Here is a 19,357-nt window from a genome sequence, read left to right as displayed (position 1 = left end):
ATGCATCTCTTAGCATGTCTGGGCATAGTGCTTAGCTTTTTGGGAGAAATGAGCTGTTTGTGTCCTTCACGGTGCACCTGTGATTATCACGGCAGGAACGATGGCATGGGATCAAGGTATGCTCCTCTCCTTGCTACTACGTGTTCTAATGATTCCGAGAAAAAGGGCTCCCTCATCAGCTTTATTTTGAAAGCAAACTGTTGATTGGAAATCAGAGGAGAGAAGGTTTAATTGACGTAAGATATAACTTAATTATATTAATAGTGGTTGTCAACTCCATTGTTTTCATCTTGGGCAGTTCCGCTCTTAAAAGCCCCTCAAATCATTTGAGACTCTGAAACACAGTCTGTGCTACAAAAATGTTCATTGCACTTGTATTCACAAAATGTTCCTTTCAGGAGGTCAGGGTGAAATGTGTGTGGCCAGCTCAGCCTGATTACAGAAAGCAAGGCTGATCAGCAGGCACGAGACGTGCCCAGATCATTTGCTTCTCGGGTTTTCCATTTCATTTTGAGGGTTATTCATGGCAACAGGGTAGACTCCAGAAAGTTGGAAGGAAGATCACAAGAGTGAAATTACAGATGTTCATAATTAGAATTTTTCATTTTAAGATATTGGAATTTACAAAGAAAAGAGGTTTGAAAGATATGGGTCGGCCCTGTCATCGTAGGTGCTGTAGGGCCTCACAGAAGCTATTGGACCCCTAGGTTGCTTTAACATCTACCTGTGAAGCCAGAAAAGTTACATACTTATAATACACATAAGTCCTTCGATACAGAAGTTAAATGCAAAACGGAACTCTTGTTAGCTAAACTTAATAGATCATGATTTTTTTGAGATAATATTTAGTGACAAAAATCAGATTTTTTTAATTACTCGGTTGATGGTTTGTCACTTTAGAGGTTATTTGAACAGTGAGCTTCTTAAACAAAATAATTTGTTGAAAAGAGTCACCCAATTTATGTCCTACAACTTCAAAACAAATTAATGGAAATTAAAACATTATTGAGTAGTTTGTCTTGTTACTCTTATAAACTTTACTTAACCAGCTCTTGGTATCTTTTTGAGAGATTCACAGAGTAGTTTAGGACAATGAGAAGAATTTAACAAATTAAACACCTACTTGGCAAAAGACGTGTAGCAGTTAATGAGTCAGACCAGGGTACTTTTGAAAAACAATCACAGTAATGTTTCCTTCTCCTTGGTGGCCCCGTTATTGATGGATTTTATGAAAATCATAGTGTATTATTCTTGGCAAGAACTCTAGAAATAATCTAGTTCTACTGCTGTCTTTTTACAAATGAAGAAACCTAACAGAGGCTAAATGACTTATCTGAGTTCATAGCACTGAGTTGATACGGTGACTGGCTGATAAAGACACTGGGCCTTTCAGCTTCTAATCCAGGCTTTTTTCCATTACACTGGAATGCTAACTTAACGAGTAGAAACTGGATCATTCTGGTCTAAAGTAGCACTGCAATTTGTGATAGAGAATAGAGATGAAGAGAAGATGTCCCAAGAAATCCAATGCTTCCATACGATCTTCTCCTGAAGTTACAGACAGGAGATGCTAGCAATACATCTGCTTCGTGCTGCTTTTACCTCTCTTTACATTACAGCCTCACTTTTAAAGTTTACCAATTTAATGTGATGTGTTTCACCGAATGGCTGTTTTGTTGTTACTGTTTACTACATGTATACATGTATTATAATTTAGATCGTACTTTGTAAAATGTTTCATTGTTCATTTTTGGCAATCCAGTAGGAATGTGTATACAATGTGAGATAAACTGATCTTTTTCCAAGTTATAAGGCATCTAAATTCTCTGATTCTTCATACTTTACACTCACATATGGGACAGGTTTGTTTTCCTGTGCTTGTTTTACATGTGCTACTAAGCAAGATCACAGTGTGACTTGTTCAAGGTCACTTAAGTTAGTGAGTAGTAAAAGGAATAAACTTGCAGTTTCTGGTTTATTCCTTGGCTGGAAGTCACATGGTTAAAATAGAGCTCACTTTCAGAAATCTAAGGTGAACACTTGCTCCTTCCTTCCTTAAAAAAGACCTATAACTTCGACGGGGAATTCTTTTAAAATGGGCCATTTCATAAAGAGGTTAAGTGTGCACTTTGAAGTTGGGCCGATGTGGGTTTGGAAGGTGGCTGTGTAACCCACTGGCTATGTGATCTCGAGAAGTTCTTTAATGTTGGTAGGCCTCAGTTATTTTAGCTGTAAAAATAAGATTGATAATAAAAATAGCATGAACCCATTGAGTGTCTATTATGTGTCAGGAAGGTGTAAAACTTTACATCTGTTTCAATGAACCATCCCACCAGTGCTATAGGGGAAAATGAAGTTGAACAATTGGTAAGGATTGGCTTTGCCACAAAAGAGGTGGCAGAGCTTAAATCTGGGCTAAGATCAGCCTGGTTCCAGAGCTGGAGCCTTTACCTATTACCCATTATTGACTTCCTACGGCTGCTGTGACAATTAAATAAGGTAATCGATGTGATGTGTGTTGCACAGTCCTGACATGTAAAGAACTCCATCACTGTTAGGCTGAACCACATGGAATTGCTTATATTTGATCATTTTTAACCTACAAAAATGTCCATTTTCTATAGTCAACATAGAAGAAGATGATGATGACAGATTATTAATGAATAGGTCAGCCAGGCTGAATAGATATTTTGTGAAGATCAGTAATGACTGAAAAACAATTGATGTATGTTACAATAAGTATTGTTTTTTCCAAATGGGTCTTGGAAAGAAGGTTTCCTTCCACCGTTCTTGTTGTAACACTAGGTCAGTGCTATGTAATGACCTGGATATGAACGAGGTCCCTATGAATGTCCCCGTGGACACTGTGAAGCTTCGCATAGAGAAGACCGTCGTCCGCAGCATCCCCGCTGAGGCCTTCTACTACCTGGTGGAGCTCCAGTACCTCTGGGTGACCTACAATTCCGTCACCAGCCTTGACGCCAGCAGTTTTTACAACCTCAGACAGCTGCATGAGTTGCGCCTGGACGGGAATTCTCTGGATGCTTTCCCTTGGACATCTCTGCTGGACATGCCTCGTCTAAGGACTCTGGGTTTACACAATAACAGAATAACCAGCGTGCCAAATGAGGCAGTCAGGTACCTGAAGAACCTTGCCTACTTGGATTTATCAAGCAACAGACTAACCACGCTGCCACCAGAATTCCTGGAGAGCTGGTCCCACGTGCTTACACCATCGCCCAGAAGCCTGGACGTTTCACCAAGAAGAATTATTCTAGGTAAGCTCACAAGCCTCTGGCCTTCTCAGGTCCAGATAGTTTGCTTGGCATACCTTCAGTTGCCCTGTCTTTTCATATTTATTGAATTTGGTTTCTTACTCTATACTTGCACTTTTGATGGAATGGTACTTTATCCGTTGACTTAGGTCAATCTACCCATCTACCCTGTGTAAGATATAATGATTCTGTGTGTGTGTGTGTGTGTGTGTGTGTGTGTGTGTGTGTGTGTGTGTGTTTTGAAAGAAGGAGGAGAGTTGGCCTCCTAAACTGAGAGACTACCATCATGCTGCCATTAGAGAGCTGAAGATGAGTGACAAAACCTACCAACCTACCGTGGTTCTTCCGAACACACCAACGCTCCGTAATCAGCCTTCTGTTCTGGTCTCTTTCCAGCCCTTCATCAGGCTCCTCAGGAGTGGGAGAGGGGCACTGACATTTTTATGAGGCTGTGGTGGTTTCATTAGTTAGGGAGGACAGCTGCCAACTTTTCTTAATCAAAAAAGAAATGATGAAGACACCAATTATTTTACTGGCCTAAAATAGGTCTTCTAGTGGATTTGGTCTCAGTTAGCTGTGATTACTTTATATATTTCAATTTTGCCTTTGTTTAGGTTCTATGTGTCTTGGGTTCTTAAAGTGCAAACTCCCTCCAGTGAAGCCTCCCTTATCTTTTTTTGTGTCTTCTCGCAGTGCTTTGCATGGTGCTTTGTGCATGGTGAATGTCCGGGAAGTGTTGCCCGATTGCAATCAGTGACCTGAGACCCTTGTCAGGGTTATCTGTGGGCAGTGAGGCCTTTCACACTTACGTATGAGACACAAGCCTGAGGCTTTGCTCAATCAGTTTGAGTTTCTACAATGTTGCTCACCCTTTAAAGCTGTGTTGTCAGGTTATGTCCACCAGGGCTGCAGAAGAGGTTGTACTTTTAAGAAGCATGAAAGAACTAATGAGTATTTGGCCATTGAAATGAATTATAAGCCTTTTGGAGTGAGAAGCATCGAGGTGCTACCCACAGCAGCGGTGTCAGAGGTGGCAATGTCTTATAAAAAAAAGCGTTCCTACTTTGGCTTTTTTGTTACTTAATTATATTTGAGTCTTCGAATTTCATCATTAAAATATGGCGATGAGAACCAGTTCTAGATTTTCTAGAGCTCAGTGTTTAACCGTAGCAATTTATCTTCCCAGGTAGCCTGGAGAATTTACTCATGTACTGTCACAGCGGGACACATTCTGCTTTCATTTCATTTCTATTGTCCTGTGTTTAGTATTGTTAGCAGATAGAGCTTCTATTTGTAGTAATAATCGTAATGGCTAATATTGATGGAGTGCTTACTCTGGGCCAAGCCTCACTGTTATACTTTATGGGTGTATCTTCTTCCAGTGGCATATTAACCCTGTCGTAAGGACCACTTCATCCCTGTTTTGTAAGTGAGGCAACGCAGCACAAGGTAAGCCCTTGGCCCAAACAGCGATGGAGCAGGGCTGAGCACAGGCTGTTTGGCAGCAGAACCCATGCTCTCCCTCACTCCTCTGTAGTTCGAGGTATGGGGTGTCATAATACCAGGCTTACTTTCCTCCCATATGTATTTCTTTACTGAGTTCTTTATATCATTTATTTATTTAATAAAAATTTAGGGAGGGGCTCTTCTGTTACTCCTCCTCTCTTCTACATGAGTAAAAATACCAACCTAATAAATTCATCCTTTAATATATCCATAAAATATAAAGTAGTGTCCTAAAAGTAAACATTTAAATTAACTATGAAATGAGGTTAGATTTTTGATTTACAATACAGGTGTATCTGTGGCCTCTTTCTCAAGAACAAGCAAATATTTACACGGGCAGACTCCACGAGGCCTAACACTGTTTGTTTTGGAGAAAAAAGCCTGCAGTAAAAGAGGTCATAAAATGCCTTTTGGGTGTTTTTTCCTGGCACCCAAATTGTTCAGTTTTAAACATGGGCTCTTCTATTCAGAATGGAGTTCGCCTGAAGGGCCGCAGTGGCCTGATTACCACCACAGAATTTCCAAAAATAGCACGAATTTAATTCAACAAACACTGCTCAAGCCCTGTGGGTATGCCTGTCCTTTGCTAGGCACAGAGGAGACAAGTTCCACGGAGCTCGGCTTCCTCCTAGCTGGGCGTCCTTCTGAGGACGGCCGGCGGTATCTCAGCCTTCTGGAGAACCCCCTGAAGTTCCGTAACCCTCACCACCCTCTTCTTACAGCTGAGAAAGAAGCAGCGTTGAGCTTCTGATTTACAGCCCATCTTCAGAGATATCACTCTCTTATTCTTTTAAAAAAACATATATTGATTTGAGAGAGAAAGATCTATCTGTTGTTCCACTTGTTTATGCATTTTTTCATTGTTTCTTATACGTGTATTGACCCAGGCACATTGAGATGATGCTCCTATCGACTGAGCTCTCTGGCTAGGGCTTCATTCTTTTATTCTTTAAACTTTGTTTGTTTGTTTAACTTTGTAAAATAAGTAAAGAAATAAATTCAATAAATAAATTGAATTTCGGGGATGACATTGGTTAATAAAATTACATAGGTTTCAGGTGTACAAATCTACAACGCATCATATATATGAGATCTGTCCAAAAAGTATCCAGCTGTGTGCTATGAAATAGAGACATGTAGTGAACAAGATACAAGAAACATTGTACACAGGACAATGATGCCTCAGTCCCTTTCAAAGTAAGCACTTTGGGACCTTACACAGTTCTCCCAGTCACCATCAACTGCCCTGTCAAATTTTCCTGAATCTCATCAACAGTGTGACATTTCTTCCCTTTCAAAGGTGATTTGAGTTTTGGGAAAAGCCAGAAGTCTCAGAGCACCAAATCTGGGCTGTAGGGGGGCTGAGTCAACTGGGTGATTTGATGTTTCACTAAAATACTCTGCATAATATGTGATGCATGAGCAGGTGTGTGGCCCATAGCTGCAACCTTCTGAATCATCCCAATAGTTTCCGAAGAGGAATGTTCGAGCTTAATGCAAAATTTGATACAGATTTGAGCTCTACTCAATCATTTTGAATCCGATGGCCACACAGTACACATGCTTACTCAATGGTGCTACTACCCCCACTGACTAGTACAGTGAAGTCGTCATCGTTCATGTATGCGCATTCCAGTCACTCTCCTTGGCTGCCAGGTTACACTGATGTTGCATAGATTATTCTCATTATACTGACAATGGTTGGACATTTTTACCACCCCAAGTCAGGTCTTCTTCCGTCACCATTTATCTCCCCATACCCTGTTTCACCTCCCCCATTCCTCTTTCCCTCCGATAATCATCATATTCTTGTCTGTGTCTATGAGTTTTTTGGATTTTTTTTGCTTAATGCCTTCACCTCTTTTCACTCAACCCCCCAATCCCTCCCCTCTGACAGCTGTCAGTCTGTTCCCTGTATCTATGAATCTGTTTCTATTTTTTTGTTAGTTTACTTTATGCATTAGATTTCACATAAAAGTGAAATCATGTGGCAATTGTCTTTCTCTTACTGGCTTATTTCACTTAGCATAATGATCTCCAGGTCCATCATGCAGTTGCAAAGGGTAAGATTTCCTTCTTTTTCACAGCCAAGTAGTAAACTTTTCTTTTTTTAATTTTGAGGAACTGAGGTATAATTTGCATACAGTGAATATTGAGTGTATAATTTGGTAAATGATGATAAATGTTTACTCCACAAATTCCTCCCCCCTCACCAAGATGTAAAATAATTTGTCACCCAGGAAATTCCCCCAGGCCCCTTTTCAGTAAATCTCCTCCCACCCGGGCAACACTATTTTCGTTTCTATCCCCATAGGTTCATTTGTCTGCCCTAGAATTTCGTATAAATGGAATCGTGTAAGAGGCACTCTTGTGCTTGGCTTCCTTCCCTCAGCATTGTATTTCTGAGACCCATCCATGTATTGGTAGGTCCTCATTGCTGAGTCCCATTCTGTTCTATGAATGTACCAATTGTTCATTCTTCCTCCTGTTGTTGGACACAGGGCTGTTTCCAGTTTTTAGCTCTTTGAATTAAGCTGCTATTTACAATCTTGGGCAAAGCTTTTTTTGTAGCATTTATTTTCATTTCTCTTGGACAAATTCTCAGGATTAAAATTGCTAGGTCATAGAATACCTGTTTATAACTTTTAAAGAAATTGCTTGTTTAAAAAAAAGGAAACTGCTAGCCTTTAAAGAGGCTGTACTGTTTCACAGTCTTGCTAGCATTGCAGAGAAGTCTGCTTGCTCCATATCCTCACCAACACAAGTGTCTTTTCTCTTTCAGCCATTTGGGGGTGGAGTGGGTAGGGGAGCAGCATCACACTATGATTTAATTTGTATTTCCCTGATGATTACAGATTGTCCTGGACTTATGATAGTCCAATGTACAGTGATTCAGCTTATGGTTTTTCAGCTTTACTAAGGTGCAAAAATGATATAAATTCAGTAGAAGATGTACTTTGAATTTTGAATTTTTATCATTTCCAAAGCTAGTGACACGTGTAATGAAATTCCTTTGGGATGCTGGCCAGGGACAGCAGCCTCAACTCCCAGTCAGCCAGGGGATCATGAGGGTCAACACATGATACTCTACAGGAGGGGTCCCCAACCTCCGGCCTGGGACCAGTACTGGTACCAGTTTAGACCAGTTAGGAACTGGGCCGCACAGCAGGAGGTGAGCTTGAATGTAATGCACTTGAATCACCCCAAAACCATCCCCGATCCTGATCTGTGGAAAAATTGTCTTTCACAAAACCTATCCCTGGTGCCAAAAAGGTTGGGGACTGCTGCCTAGAGTATACTGTGTTGCCAGTTTTTTGGATTTTTTATTTTATGTTTTGGCATCCCATCATGTCTACAAAAAACTCCTCTGTGTCTCCTGCTTCTGGTGATAAGAAGAAGAGAGGAAGGCAATTACTCTTGGGATGAAACTTAATATAATTAAATGTAGGCTAACATAAGTGTTCTGAGCACGTTTAAGGTAGGCTAGGCTAAACTGTGATGTTTGGCGGGTTCGGTGTAGTAAATGCATTTTTGACTTACAATATTTTCAACTTATAATGGGTTTATCAGGATGTAACCCCATTGTAAGTTGAGGAACATCTATAACAATGTTGACCATGTTTCATTTGCTAATTGGCCATAGTATACTCCTTTATATTTTTTTAAGATTGTTTATCTTTTTATTATTGAATACAAGTTTAGTCAGTTATATGCATTATGAATATGTTCTTCAAGTCTGTGGCTTGTCTTCATTTTCTTCATGCTGTCTTTTAAATTTTGATGACAACTGATTGATCGGGTTTTTTTTTCTTTTATAGTTAGTGCTTTCTGTGTCCCATGTGAGAAATATTTGCCTACCTCCAGGTAACAGAGATATTCAACTTTCTTTATAGTTTTAATTTTTAAGCTTGATTCTTAGTTTTTATACTTATGACTATGATCCATCTCAAAACAGTTTTGAGTCTAGTATGAAGCAGGGGTTGAGGTTTCTTTTTTTCCCAAGCAAATGCTCTGTGTCCCAGCACCATTTGCGGAAAAACTTTCTTTTCCCTCTTGAATAGTCAAATACCGCTGCCTCCACAAAGCTGACTAAGGCATGGTCTTTGCCTTTGAGAGCTTTAGTTCGTAGAATAACTGTTGTACAGGTATTTATTGCAGACTTTTCACAAAAAAAATTAGCCTTCTTAATCCAGCTACAGTGATGCATGGAAAACATTACCCTTTTGGAAAAGGGTTAAGGCAAAGTTCATCTGGCCCTCAGTAAGAATAGTCATATAAAATAAATTAATTAATGCAAATTACTGTTATGGTTATTGGTATGTTGCTTTGAAGGAATGCAGTAGAAGTAACACTTTAACTTCAGAGAGTTCAGAGAGTAACTTTGTCCTCAGAAGAAAAAAACACTAGATGAATGCGTTCAGCACCTAGGCTACTGTTATTCAGGTTTTAAAAGTTGTACCTTTGACCTTAGATGTTTCAAAGCTGGAATAAATGCACATTTTGTTTTTGAGGGATTTAAATTTTTTTTCCTGGTTTACATAACTTTTAAATGTAAGAAGTTGGATTAATTTTTAAAAGAATTTTGCTTCATTGTTGACACATTTTTATAACACTTTCAAAGCCTGACTGAAACTGCTCTTCTTGGGCCTTTCCCTGTAAAGACATTTGTTCTCCAGATACCGCTGCTTTGACTTTCGTTATTTGTAGATAACAGCCCTTATAACTGCCACCTGTGGCTCTAGATGTTTTTAGGTGATGAAGAAATGAGTTATGGTAGAAGGAGTATTAGATTAGGAGGCTATGACACATGGGATTTAGGACTACTCACAAAGTCGCTGCAGTAATCTCTTTATGCTTTAATGCCCTTTGGTGTGAAGTTGCAAAAATCATACCAGCTTCCTAAGGTCAGTATAGGACATATATATGGTCGTAGAGAATGAGAGCTTTCAGGTCAGGATAGTGAGGTTCAAATCCTGATGGCATCTACTTGAGTGACCTTGGGCAGTTCCCTTAACTTCCTGGACCTTGGTTTTCTCCTTTGCAAAGTGAGGATGATATTGCTAGTATCCACCTCATGCTTTTGTCAGGATTGAGGTAGACAAACCCTTAGGCCTCACCAGCACTGTTGGAAGACAGTTTTCAACAGTCTCTCATGTCTCTGTATGTCTTATGAGCAGAGGCAGGCTCTGACTGCCTTTTGTTCTGAGCTATCTTTTCAAAGATGTTTGTGTATAGAGCCGCCTTGGGTGGTAGAGGTATGTCTCCCTTCAGAGTACATGGTAGGCACACTTACTGCCCAGTGTAATAAAGATAATGTCTCCCTCCAGAGCTGTGAGTAACAGACTCTCCTGCCTCTCTGACAAGGAGTTTTGATCTTCTGCCAACATCTATAAAATTAGCAAACTGGGATGAGTTGGTCACCCTAGAGTAGGGTAAAACTCAGACCTTTTACCCTTCTTGACAAGTACAGTCTTTGCAACATAGGAGGCAATAAATGTCAACTTGTATTGTTACTACTTGACAAAGAAAAAAACTGGAATAAAGTGTTTTGAAAATATAAAATATTCTACACATATTAATTATTACAGAATGAATTTGATGTTTGTTGATCAGTTGAATAGAATTTAAATCAATATTAAGGAACTGGTCATGGATTTCATGACCATGGATTTCCTAAGAGGAAGAAGTTTAAGGTAATTCACCATGAAAGAAAAGGAATTTCTAAGATCGAAGATGAAAAAAAACCCCAGTAAACTTTTATAAATACTGGCAGAAAAATATGAACCAGTCATGAAGTGCTGTTATAATAAAAAATAGGCCTAAATAGAAGTGTAGAATTTAAGATGAATAGTTAAATCATCTTAGAATTTTTTAGAAGTGTAATTCTGTCTTTTCTCCATAGGAATTGTTGTATAATCCCTTCCATTAGTAAAAAGGCACAACCACAGATCTCTCTGAGGTAAATCCTTTCAACTTTGGGATTTATGGGAAGCTGCTATGGGACATCACCCTAAATTCCTTAGAGAGATTTTCATCTGACTGGAGACTGTGAAGCACTGTCTTAGGTCCTTCTAAGATCTCAGCAAGTGTATTTATAGTCCTATAACACTGGATTTGATTTTCACTCTGAAGCTCTTTCTTAATTTGAGAATTTTGGAAAGGCTTGGAGTAAAAAAAAGTTTTATTACTTTTTTATTGTTCAATTACAGTTCACATTCAATATTATTTTGTATTAATTTCAGGTGTACAGGACAGTGGTAAGACAATCATATACTTTTCAAAATATTCCCCCGGATATTTCCAGTACCCACATGGCACCATACATAGTTACTACAGTGTTATTGACTATATTCTCTATGCTGTGTTTTATACCCCCATAACTATTTTTGTGTTTATCAATTTGTACTTCTTAATCCTTTCATCTTTTTCAACGAGCCTCCTAATCCCTCTTGCCTCTGGCAACCATCAGTCTGATCTTTGTATCTATGAGTCTGTTTCTATTTTGTTTGTTAGTTTATTTTGCTCTTTAGATACCGCATGTAAGTGAAATCACACTGTATTTGCCTTTCTCTGTCTCACTTATCTCACTTAGCATAACACCCTCTAGGTCCATCCATGCTGTCACTCATGGTAAGATTTCATTCTTTTTTATGGCTGAGTAATATTCCATTATATATATCTCACAGTTTTTTTCTTTTTTAATCCTCATCTGAGGATATTTTTTATTATTGATTTTAGAGAAAGAGGAAGGGGAAGAGAGGGAGAGAAAGAGAAACATCTATGTTAGAGAGGTTGCCTCCTGTACATGTCCCAACTGGGGATCAAATCCACAACCTTTTTGGTATAAAGGATGATGCTCCAAAAAACTAAGCCACCTGACTAGGGCTATTCCATGGCTTTTTTATCCACTGGTCTATTGATGGGCACTTGGGCTGCTTCCATATCTTGGCTATTGTAAATAATTCTGCAATGAACACAGGGGTGCATATATTCTTTTGAATTATTGTTTCAGGTTTCTTCAGATATGTACACAGGAGTGGAAACTCTGGGTCAAAAGGCAGTTCCATTTTTCATTTTCTGAGGAACTTCCATATTGAAACAGTTTCATTACTGAACCCAGCAGGTTTTGGATCTTATATTTATATTAACTCTTTTATATATAAAAATATTTTATATTTATTTTTCATATCTTTCTTTAGCTGTTGTCTGTCCTTTACGGTTCAGGGGTCCCCAGCCTCCAGGCTGCAGACCAGTACCACTTTGGGCCTGTTAGAAAACGGGCTGCACAGCAGGAGGTGAGCTTGAATGTAATGCACTTGACTCATCCTGAAACCATCCCTCTACCTGCTTCTGTGGAAAAATTGTCTTCCATGAAACCAGTCCCTGGTGCCAAAAGGGTTGGGGACCTCTGCTTACATTTTATTATGAGCAGCATGAAGACACCAGGCAGCAGTTCAGTACTCTGTGGCGAAATACTTAGCTAGAATACTGATCTCATCGAGTATGTTTTCCCCTTTCCATATTAACCACAGGTGACAGTGGTGCTAAACTTTCTCCCACTCCATAACAAGGGTCCCCTTTCCTCTAGTTTTCAGTAGAGTTTTCCTCACTTTCCTTCAGGCTTGCACTAGGCCAAACGTTTCAGCTGATAACTGAAAGCGGAGGGAGATTCTGAAGGCACTTGCAACTGGAGGCTGTCAGCCAACTGTATTCCTGGCTGCTGGTTCTCTCTTGGAGGGAGAGTTGAACAATGCACCTCCATGGCTACCGTGTATGACATCCATGCCAAGCCACGTTCTAACCTCTGCCAATCTTTAGGATTTTATCTCCTCACATTGCCTGCATCTCACTCAATGCTTTTGCTACACGGAACTTATTCTACCTCAATATGTCCAGATCACACAAAATCATGACATAGTGCGGGCTGAGTCAGGTGCCTCCCAGCATCCTATAACACCTATAAAAAATATGAGTACTTTCATAGCACCCTAGAAATATCTCTGTCATTTATGGCATTCTGAGGTACATGGATTCAAATGTTGGCTCTGACGCTAATCAGCTGTGACCTTGGTCAAATTATTTGTTTTTTATGTGCGTTAACTTCTTTACCTTTAAAAGGGAAATAGCCTGTGTCAGCTGGCTCAGTTAGTTCAAGTGTTGTCCCCTGCACCAAACAGTTGTGGGTTCAGTTCCCAGGCAGGGCACATATCTAGGTTGACCCCCACTGGGGTGCAAACCAGAGGCAACTGATTGATGTTTCTCCCCCTCTCTCCCCCTTCCTCTACCTCTAAAATCAATAAGGATATCTTTGAAGATTTTTAAAAAGTGGGGGAATAATAATACTCTCCTCCTTACAGGATTGTTGGGATTAAATGAGATAATACAGGTAAGTGCTTAGAACAAAGCACAGAGTAAGTGCTCATTGACTTTTAGCTGTGATCATTAATGATAGGAACTGACAGGATTTGTTCATTCAGGTGGCTGAATGGCCGGGCAAAGCTGACAGAGAGGTGACTCCATTTCATCCCTGAGAGAACATCTGTTTTTCAAGAGACAGTGCAGACACCTGTTTCTCCAAGAGACTGTAATGTAAACGGAAGCCATCAGAATAAATTTACCAGCCTTTTCCTCCTCTGGTTTAGGTCTTCAAGACAACCCTTGGTTCTGTGACTGTCACATTTCCAAAATGATCGAAATGTCCAGAGTTGCTGACCCTTCTGTAGTACTTCTTGACCCACGGATGGTCTGCAGCGAGCCCGAGAGCCTGGCGGGGATTTTATTTCAGCGGGCCGTGTTGGATCACTGTCTGCAGCCATCGGTGACGGCCTCAGCCACCCAGATCACGTCTGCTGTGGGCAGCAATGTCCTGCTGCGGTGTGATGCCACAGGCTACCCCACCCCGCAGCTCGCGTGGACCAGACCTGACAGCTCATCAGTTAATTACACAGGTATTTTCTTAATCCAGGCCGATGTTGAAACAATGGGTTTTCAAAGATCTGTATTTAACTTCAATGATTGGGGAGATTTGCAATTGGCTGATTAATTCTATTAAAATATGCCAAGGTTGTTAGGTGAAAGAGATTCGAAAGCTTCATTTTATTGGTCATTATTTTCCTCAGTTTATCTGACTGATTACATAGATGAAATTAGAGAATCTGATTTTTTTTTCTTAAAAAACAACATGATCCAGTGCGTGAATGGTTGCAGATAAGGCCTTTGTCCTGCAGTGTCTTCTTGGATATGGTTAACTTTAAATTATATAACCATTACAATTTCCTCAAAGGGGATTTTCACACTAGTTTCTTATTTTAAAATGATTCTTTAAATAATTATATGTAAACATGATTATGAAGCAAAAAGTATAATTTTTAGAAATGTTTGTTTCATAAGCTTTTCAGATCCTATTATGTCAATGTCAGTGTTTTGACCTTAGTTTCAGTAGTGATATTCTGATTATTAAAGCAATATATTCTTAAAACTCTTTAAAATTAAATTAAATCAAAGTCCAAATGTGAAATCAGATGTAATTTAAAAAAATCAAGGCCTAATATTCCTATAAATAGATCATAAATGATTCATATATTGAGGGAGTGAGTTAAATTTGAGGCGAATAGGATACTGCTTCATGTATTATTATTCTTCACAAAGCTTCAGAAGTCAAGACAGAATGGACATATGTTAGATTTTACTGTTTTGGAAAGCAAAATTCCAACTTTTCCAAGACCATCTATTATTATGCAAATAAAAGAATCCGTGGTTTATTAATTCATATAAACTAAATATAAAATGAAAGGTTGAAAATACAAATTGTGCCTGCTCTGTGCCAGAAAATGATCTGCTGTACCCTCTGTAGATAGATAGTATTTTATTACAATGCAGAAATATTTGGGAAGTATTTAATCAAAGTCTTGCGATAAACATTTTATAGGACCACAGTGTATTGAAATTAGAAGGAATCTTTGAGATCACTTTTGTCTTATCCCCTAATTTTAAAAGTACAGAAACAAGACGCCTAAAGATACTAATTGACTTACCTGAATTACATGTGATTTAGTGGACAAAAGTTTACTAAAATCAAGCCGCCCAATTCACAGCTCCATGTCTTTTAAAAATACCATTCCCAATACAGACCTCACGATACCCGGCATGACCTGGACCTTCCTGTACCATTTACAGAACCATTGCTGGCATCAGGGAATTGCACTGTGCCATTTGCCTCTTGGCTTATGGAAAAGGGACGCATGTAGAACCAAATAGTTACTTATTTCCAGCTGGCATGTTGTTTTTTCTTTTCCCCTCCCCCTCACAGAGTTATATATTTTTTTCTTCCAGTAATTCAGGAATCTCCAGGAGAAGGAGTCAGATGGTCCGTAATAAGCCTGACAGGCATCTCTTACAAGGATGCTGGGGATTACAAGTGCAAGGCCAAAAATTTGGCTGGAATGTCAGAAGCTGTGGTTACTGTGACAGTGGTTGGTGTTGTCACAACCGCCATAGCATCAGACTCTGCTGACAGAAGAACTGGAGATCACTTTGAGCGAGAAGTCCAGCCAGGATCTAGAACATCTGTATCCATGCCTGGTTCACTGCCATCTCCCTGGCTTTCTTCTTCCTCTTCCTTCTCCCCGTCTTCTTCAACTTTTCTTTCTACTTCCGCTTCATCTCCTCCTTCTGCTGCTTCCTTCTCTTTATCTCCTTTCTTCTCCTCCATTGTTTCTTCAACCACAACTCTAAGTACTAGAATTTCAACAAGCACCACTATGATCAGCCAGCAGTCACTCCAGCTCCATCCAGATGGGAAAAGAAATTTAAAGGTGGAGACTGGTGGAAGTAAGCTTCCCCCCGCTAGTGCAAGTAAAAAAGAAGAGCTGGCATTGTTGGATCGAGCAATGCCGGTGGAGACGAATGCCACAATCGAAAATCTCAGGGCAGTCAGTGAGACCAAAGAGAGTGTGACCTTGATGTGGAACACCGTTAACAGCATGCATAACTCTGAGGTGACCGTGTTGTATTCCAAGCATGGTGAGGAGGACCTGCTGCTGCTGAATGCAGACTCCAGCAAGAACCAAGTAACCATAGAGGGCTTGGAGCCCGGTGGGCAGTACATAGCATGTGTCTGCCCGAAAGGAGTGCCTCCCCAGAAAGACCAGTGTATCACTTTTTCTACTGACAGAGGTGAAGAAGGTCATTCTCAAGAGCCTTTCGTTATTGCAGTGAGTGGTACTGCCTGTGTTGTTGTCTTGCCATTGATTTTTTTCCTGTTGTACAAAGTTTGCAAACTGCTGTGTAAATCGCAATCCTTCTGGGAAGAGGATTTGGCAAAAGAGACTTATATCCAGTTTGAAACCCTGTCCCCGAGGTCTCAAAGTACAGGGGAACTTTGGACCCTAAGGCACAGAGACGATTCAGAAAAATTGCTGCTTTGTCCTGGGTCAAGTGTGGAATCTCAGATGACTTTTAAAAGTGAGGGCTCTAGACCAGAATATTACTACTAAGGTCTTATAGCTCAGGCAAACACAAGAACCCACAAAATTTCTTCCAAAAAATGAAGACTCTCAGGGTATATTTGACTGTTTAGATGACTTTTAGGCAGATTTTCACATCCTCCATAAAAGTCACAAATGGAATGATTTTAATTGTGTTTTTAAAATCTACCATTAGACCTCTGAACTGGACAGATGATCTTGATTTTTGTTTTGTGGAATATGTACAGAGAAATAATTTTTAGACCAGTGCTTAATAAGTTAGAAATATATTTTAGGGTAATGTATTAGTTCTTAAAAATAAATTCATGTGAAAATAGTTGTAAAAAAGTGGAGTCTGAATTTTTAAAAGATAGATTCGGAGCAGTGAAGAACGATTTGTATAACCAGCTAAGCCTTGGTGTTCACTCCTGTTCGAAGTGCTTCATGGCATTTGCTGTGGCTATTGCCTAGCGGGCGAGAGTGAACAGTACAGAATTTTGCATTGACTAAGGTTAAATCTAATGCAATGGGAGAAAGAGCTCCAGCTCATGGTACCGCGATGCATTAATATGTTACATAGCTATATCCAATATTTTCCTTGTCCCTAGAAATACAATAAAGAGCAAAAAAATAAGTTTTAAAAGAGGACATGATAAATAGTAAGGCCATTTCAAAAAAATAGTAACTTGCACTCTAATACATTTGCTGACACATTGTGTGGGTCTTTTTCAGTGCTCATTTTAAAACCATTTCTTTACTATTTTGATTTTTAGTCTTATTTTCTCACTCTCTCTCTTCTTTTTCCCCCTTCTGCTTTGTATGGAGATGTTCAGGTAGTCAAAGACCACATCTAAGCTGTTGATATTTTGCCACGTTATATTTTGACTTCCTGGATAAAGGAAAGAACTTTGAAAGTCTTTTTTTAGATCCAATAAAGGATGTGTTAACATTTTGAAAGAGCAGCTTCAGTGGATTCATCACATGACTAGACAGGAAAAGGCTTTAAAAGATAAACACCATATGATCTCACTTATATGTGGAATCTAATGAACAAAATAAACTGACGAGCAGAATAGAAACAGAGGCGTGGACATGTGGGACAGACTGGCAGTTGTCAGAGCGGAGGAGGGTTGGGGCGCTGATGAAAGAAGGTGAAAGGATTAACCAACACACACACACACACACACACACACACACAGAGTCTGTGTCTATATACAACACACAGACACAGGCAACAATGTGGTGATAGCTAGAGGGAAAGGGGGGGCGTAGGTAGAGCTGGGTGAAGGGGAGTGAAAGGGGGACAGAAGGAGACTTTGCTTTGGGAGATGGGCGCACGGTGCAGTGTGCAGATGGTGTTTTATTACGTTCTACACTTGAAACCTATATGGTTTTACGAACCAGTGTCACCTCAATAAATTCAGTTAAAAAATAAAATTTAGGTTTTTTCTTAAAGTTTTCACCACCTTTACTAAAAGTTATATTCCCTTTACGCTGAAGGTTTTGGAGTATAGAACAGATTTATGAAGGTGTGTCAGGAGTCCTTAAATATTCTGAGAAGCAGGTTCTAAGCAAAAATTATATTTTGTTTAAGAAGTAGATTGGCTTTAATGTAACACATTGTTGAAATTATAATACAAGCAGCTGGACAATGAAAACAAATGTTCATTTCAAATGGCTCTTCACTAAAAAGAAAAAAGAATTCTAGCGTGCCCATACCTGCATAATAGAAGAAGACCAGCATGAATGGATGGCCTGCTTGGAACTCCCAAATTTCCCCTTTTTCAAAAATTCCTTTCCGCTCCCCTCCCCTCCCCTCCCCTCCCCTTCCCTCCCTTCCCACTCCTCCCCATCACTCAGTGCATTGGCTAATGATCGAACAGTTTTTAATTCAGTGTCCATTGTTAGGATTTGTTAGATAAATACCTTTTGCAGGCGATTTTTTATTTAGCTTCAAATTATGCTCAACTTATTTTAAATTAAAGACTTCAAAAGGTTTCATTTCTTTACTCTAAAATCATCATGAAATCTCACTGTCATATTTAAAGAGCTCATATAGAAACTGTGAAAATATTAGCACATTTTAAATAATATGTATGACTGGGAGAATGTCATAGACGACTGAGCCACATGGCACCCAAATCCCACAAAGGCAGGTTGTTTGTCAGGAAAGACGACTTGGAGAACCCTGGTGAGATGAATTGCTGGCTGCCCTCACAATTCAGATCGAGTCGGGCTGGACTTAGTTTTGACCAATGAGGAAAAGCCAGTTGGTGGTATGGAGGGGAGAAAGCGCCTTTATCTTCTTTAACTTGTCTTGGCACATGAAGTGAGTTGCAAACAATTTGTTACTAATAGTGAAAGTAGTAAAATTGTTAATCATCTACTTCCTAAAAATACATACATTTGAGTGTAGTCAAGGTTATCCTGATGACATCATTCCTCTTTTGTTCTTTCAAGAAGTGACATGGAATTCTACATAATCAGCAGCTTGTCTATCAATGTCACCGTATCATTGTGGAGAGCAATTGTAACTGACATATGGTCAATATAGGCCGCAGTTAAATGCAATTACAATGTTTTACTTTCAGACAAAATATTCTTGAGGTTTGTAAAACTTGGGATACGTGTGAGGGTGTATCACATGGGAGACTATCATCAGTGATGTGCTGTGATGTAAAACATTGTTCACAACTCCAAGCTAATAATTTATGATGGCCAGAAAAGCAAACCCTGGACTTTAGAATCAGACAAGTACCCTGGACTTTGGGAAACTTATAAAAAATTCAAAGAAATGAATGTTCTTGGACCATGGACTTGAGTCTCAAAACGGGATTATAGCTCACAAAAGGAGGTTAAAACAGCAACAACAACAACAACAACAAAGCTTCTAGCTGAATAATTGCAAAAAATTCAAATGAATTTATTGGGAGACAGCTCAGGTAAATTGAATGGCTGTCTGGTAATCTACAATTTCAAGTGTATGTATAAAAGATATAAAGAAGGGAGAGTAACTAAGGATGAATGTAAAAATGTAGCAAATCTATTTATAAAAGTGTCTTAAATTAAGACTCCCAATAAATTAAGAATAAAAAAATGATAGAGTGGATG

The 19,357-nt window shown here is 39.3% G+C and overlaps 1 protein-coding gene across 1 annotated transcript; it reads left to right on the top strand.

Annotated features, from left to right (window-relative positions):
- LRIT3 (leucine rich repeat, Ig-like and transmembrane domains 3) lies at positions 1-16,276 on the top strand. The gene is made up of 4 exons (XM_054591565.1): positions 1-116; positions 2,806-3,278; positions 13,424-13,729; positions 15,114-16,276. The coding sequence occupies exons 1-4, from the start codon at positions 1-3 to the stop codon at positions 16,274-16,276; spliced, it is 2,058 nt and encodes a 685-aa protein (XP_054447540.1).
- The last annotated feature ends 3,081 nt before the right edge of the window (positions 16,277-19,357 follow it).

The sequence above is a fragment of the Pteronotus mesoamericanus genome, unplaced genomic scaffold, assembly GCF_021234165.1.
Source record: "Pteronotus mesoamericanus isolate MK-2021 breed Mesoamerican mustached bat unplaced genomic scaffold, CSHL_Meso_final scaffold_232, whole genome shotgun sequence".
In the NCBI taxonomy this organism is placed as follows: domain Eukaryota; kingdom Metazoa; phylum Chordata; class Mammalia; order Chiroptera; family Mormoopidae; genus Pteronotus; species Pteronotus mesoamericanus.
Note: the sequence above shows the minus strand (reverse complement) of the source record. Positions and strands in the feature narration are given on the sequence as shown.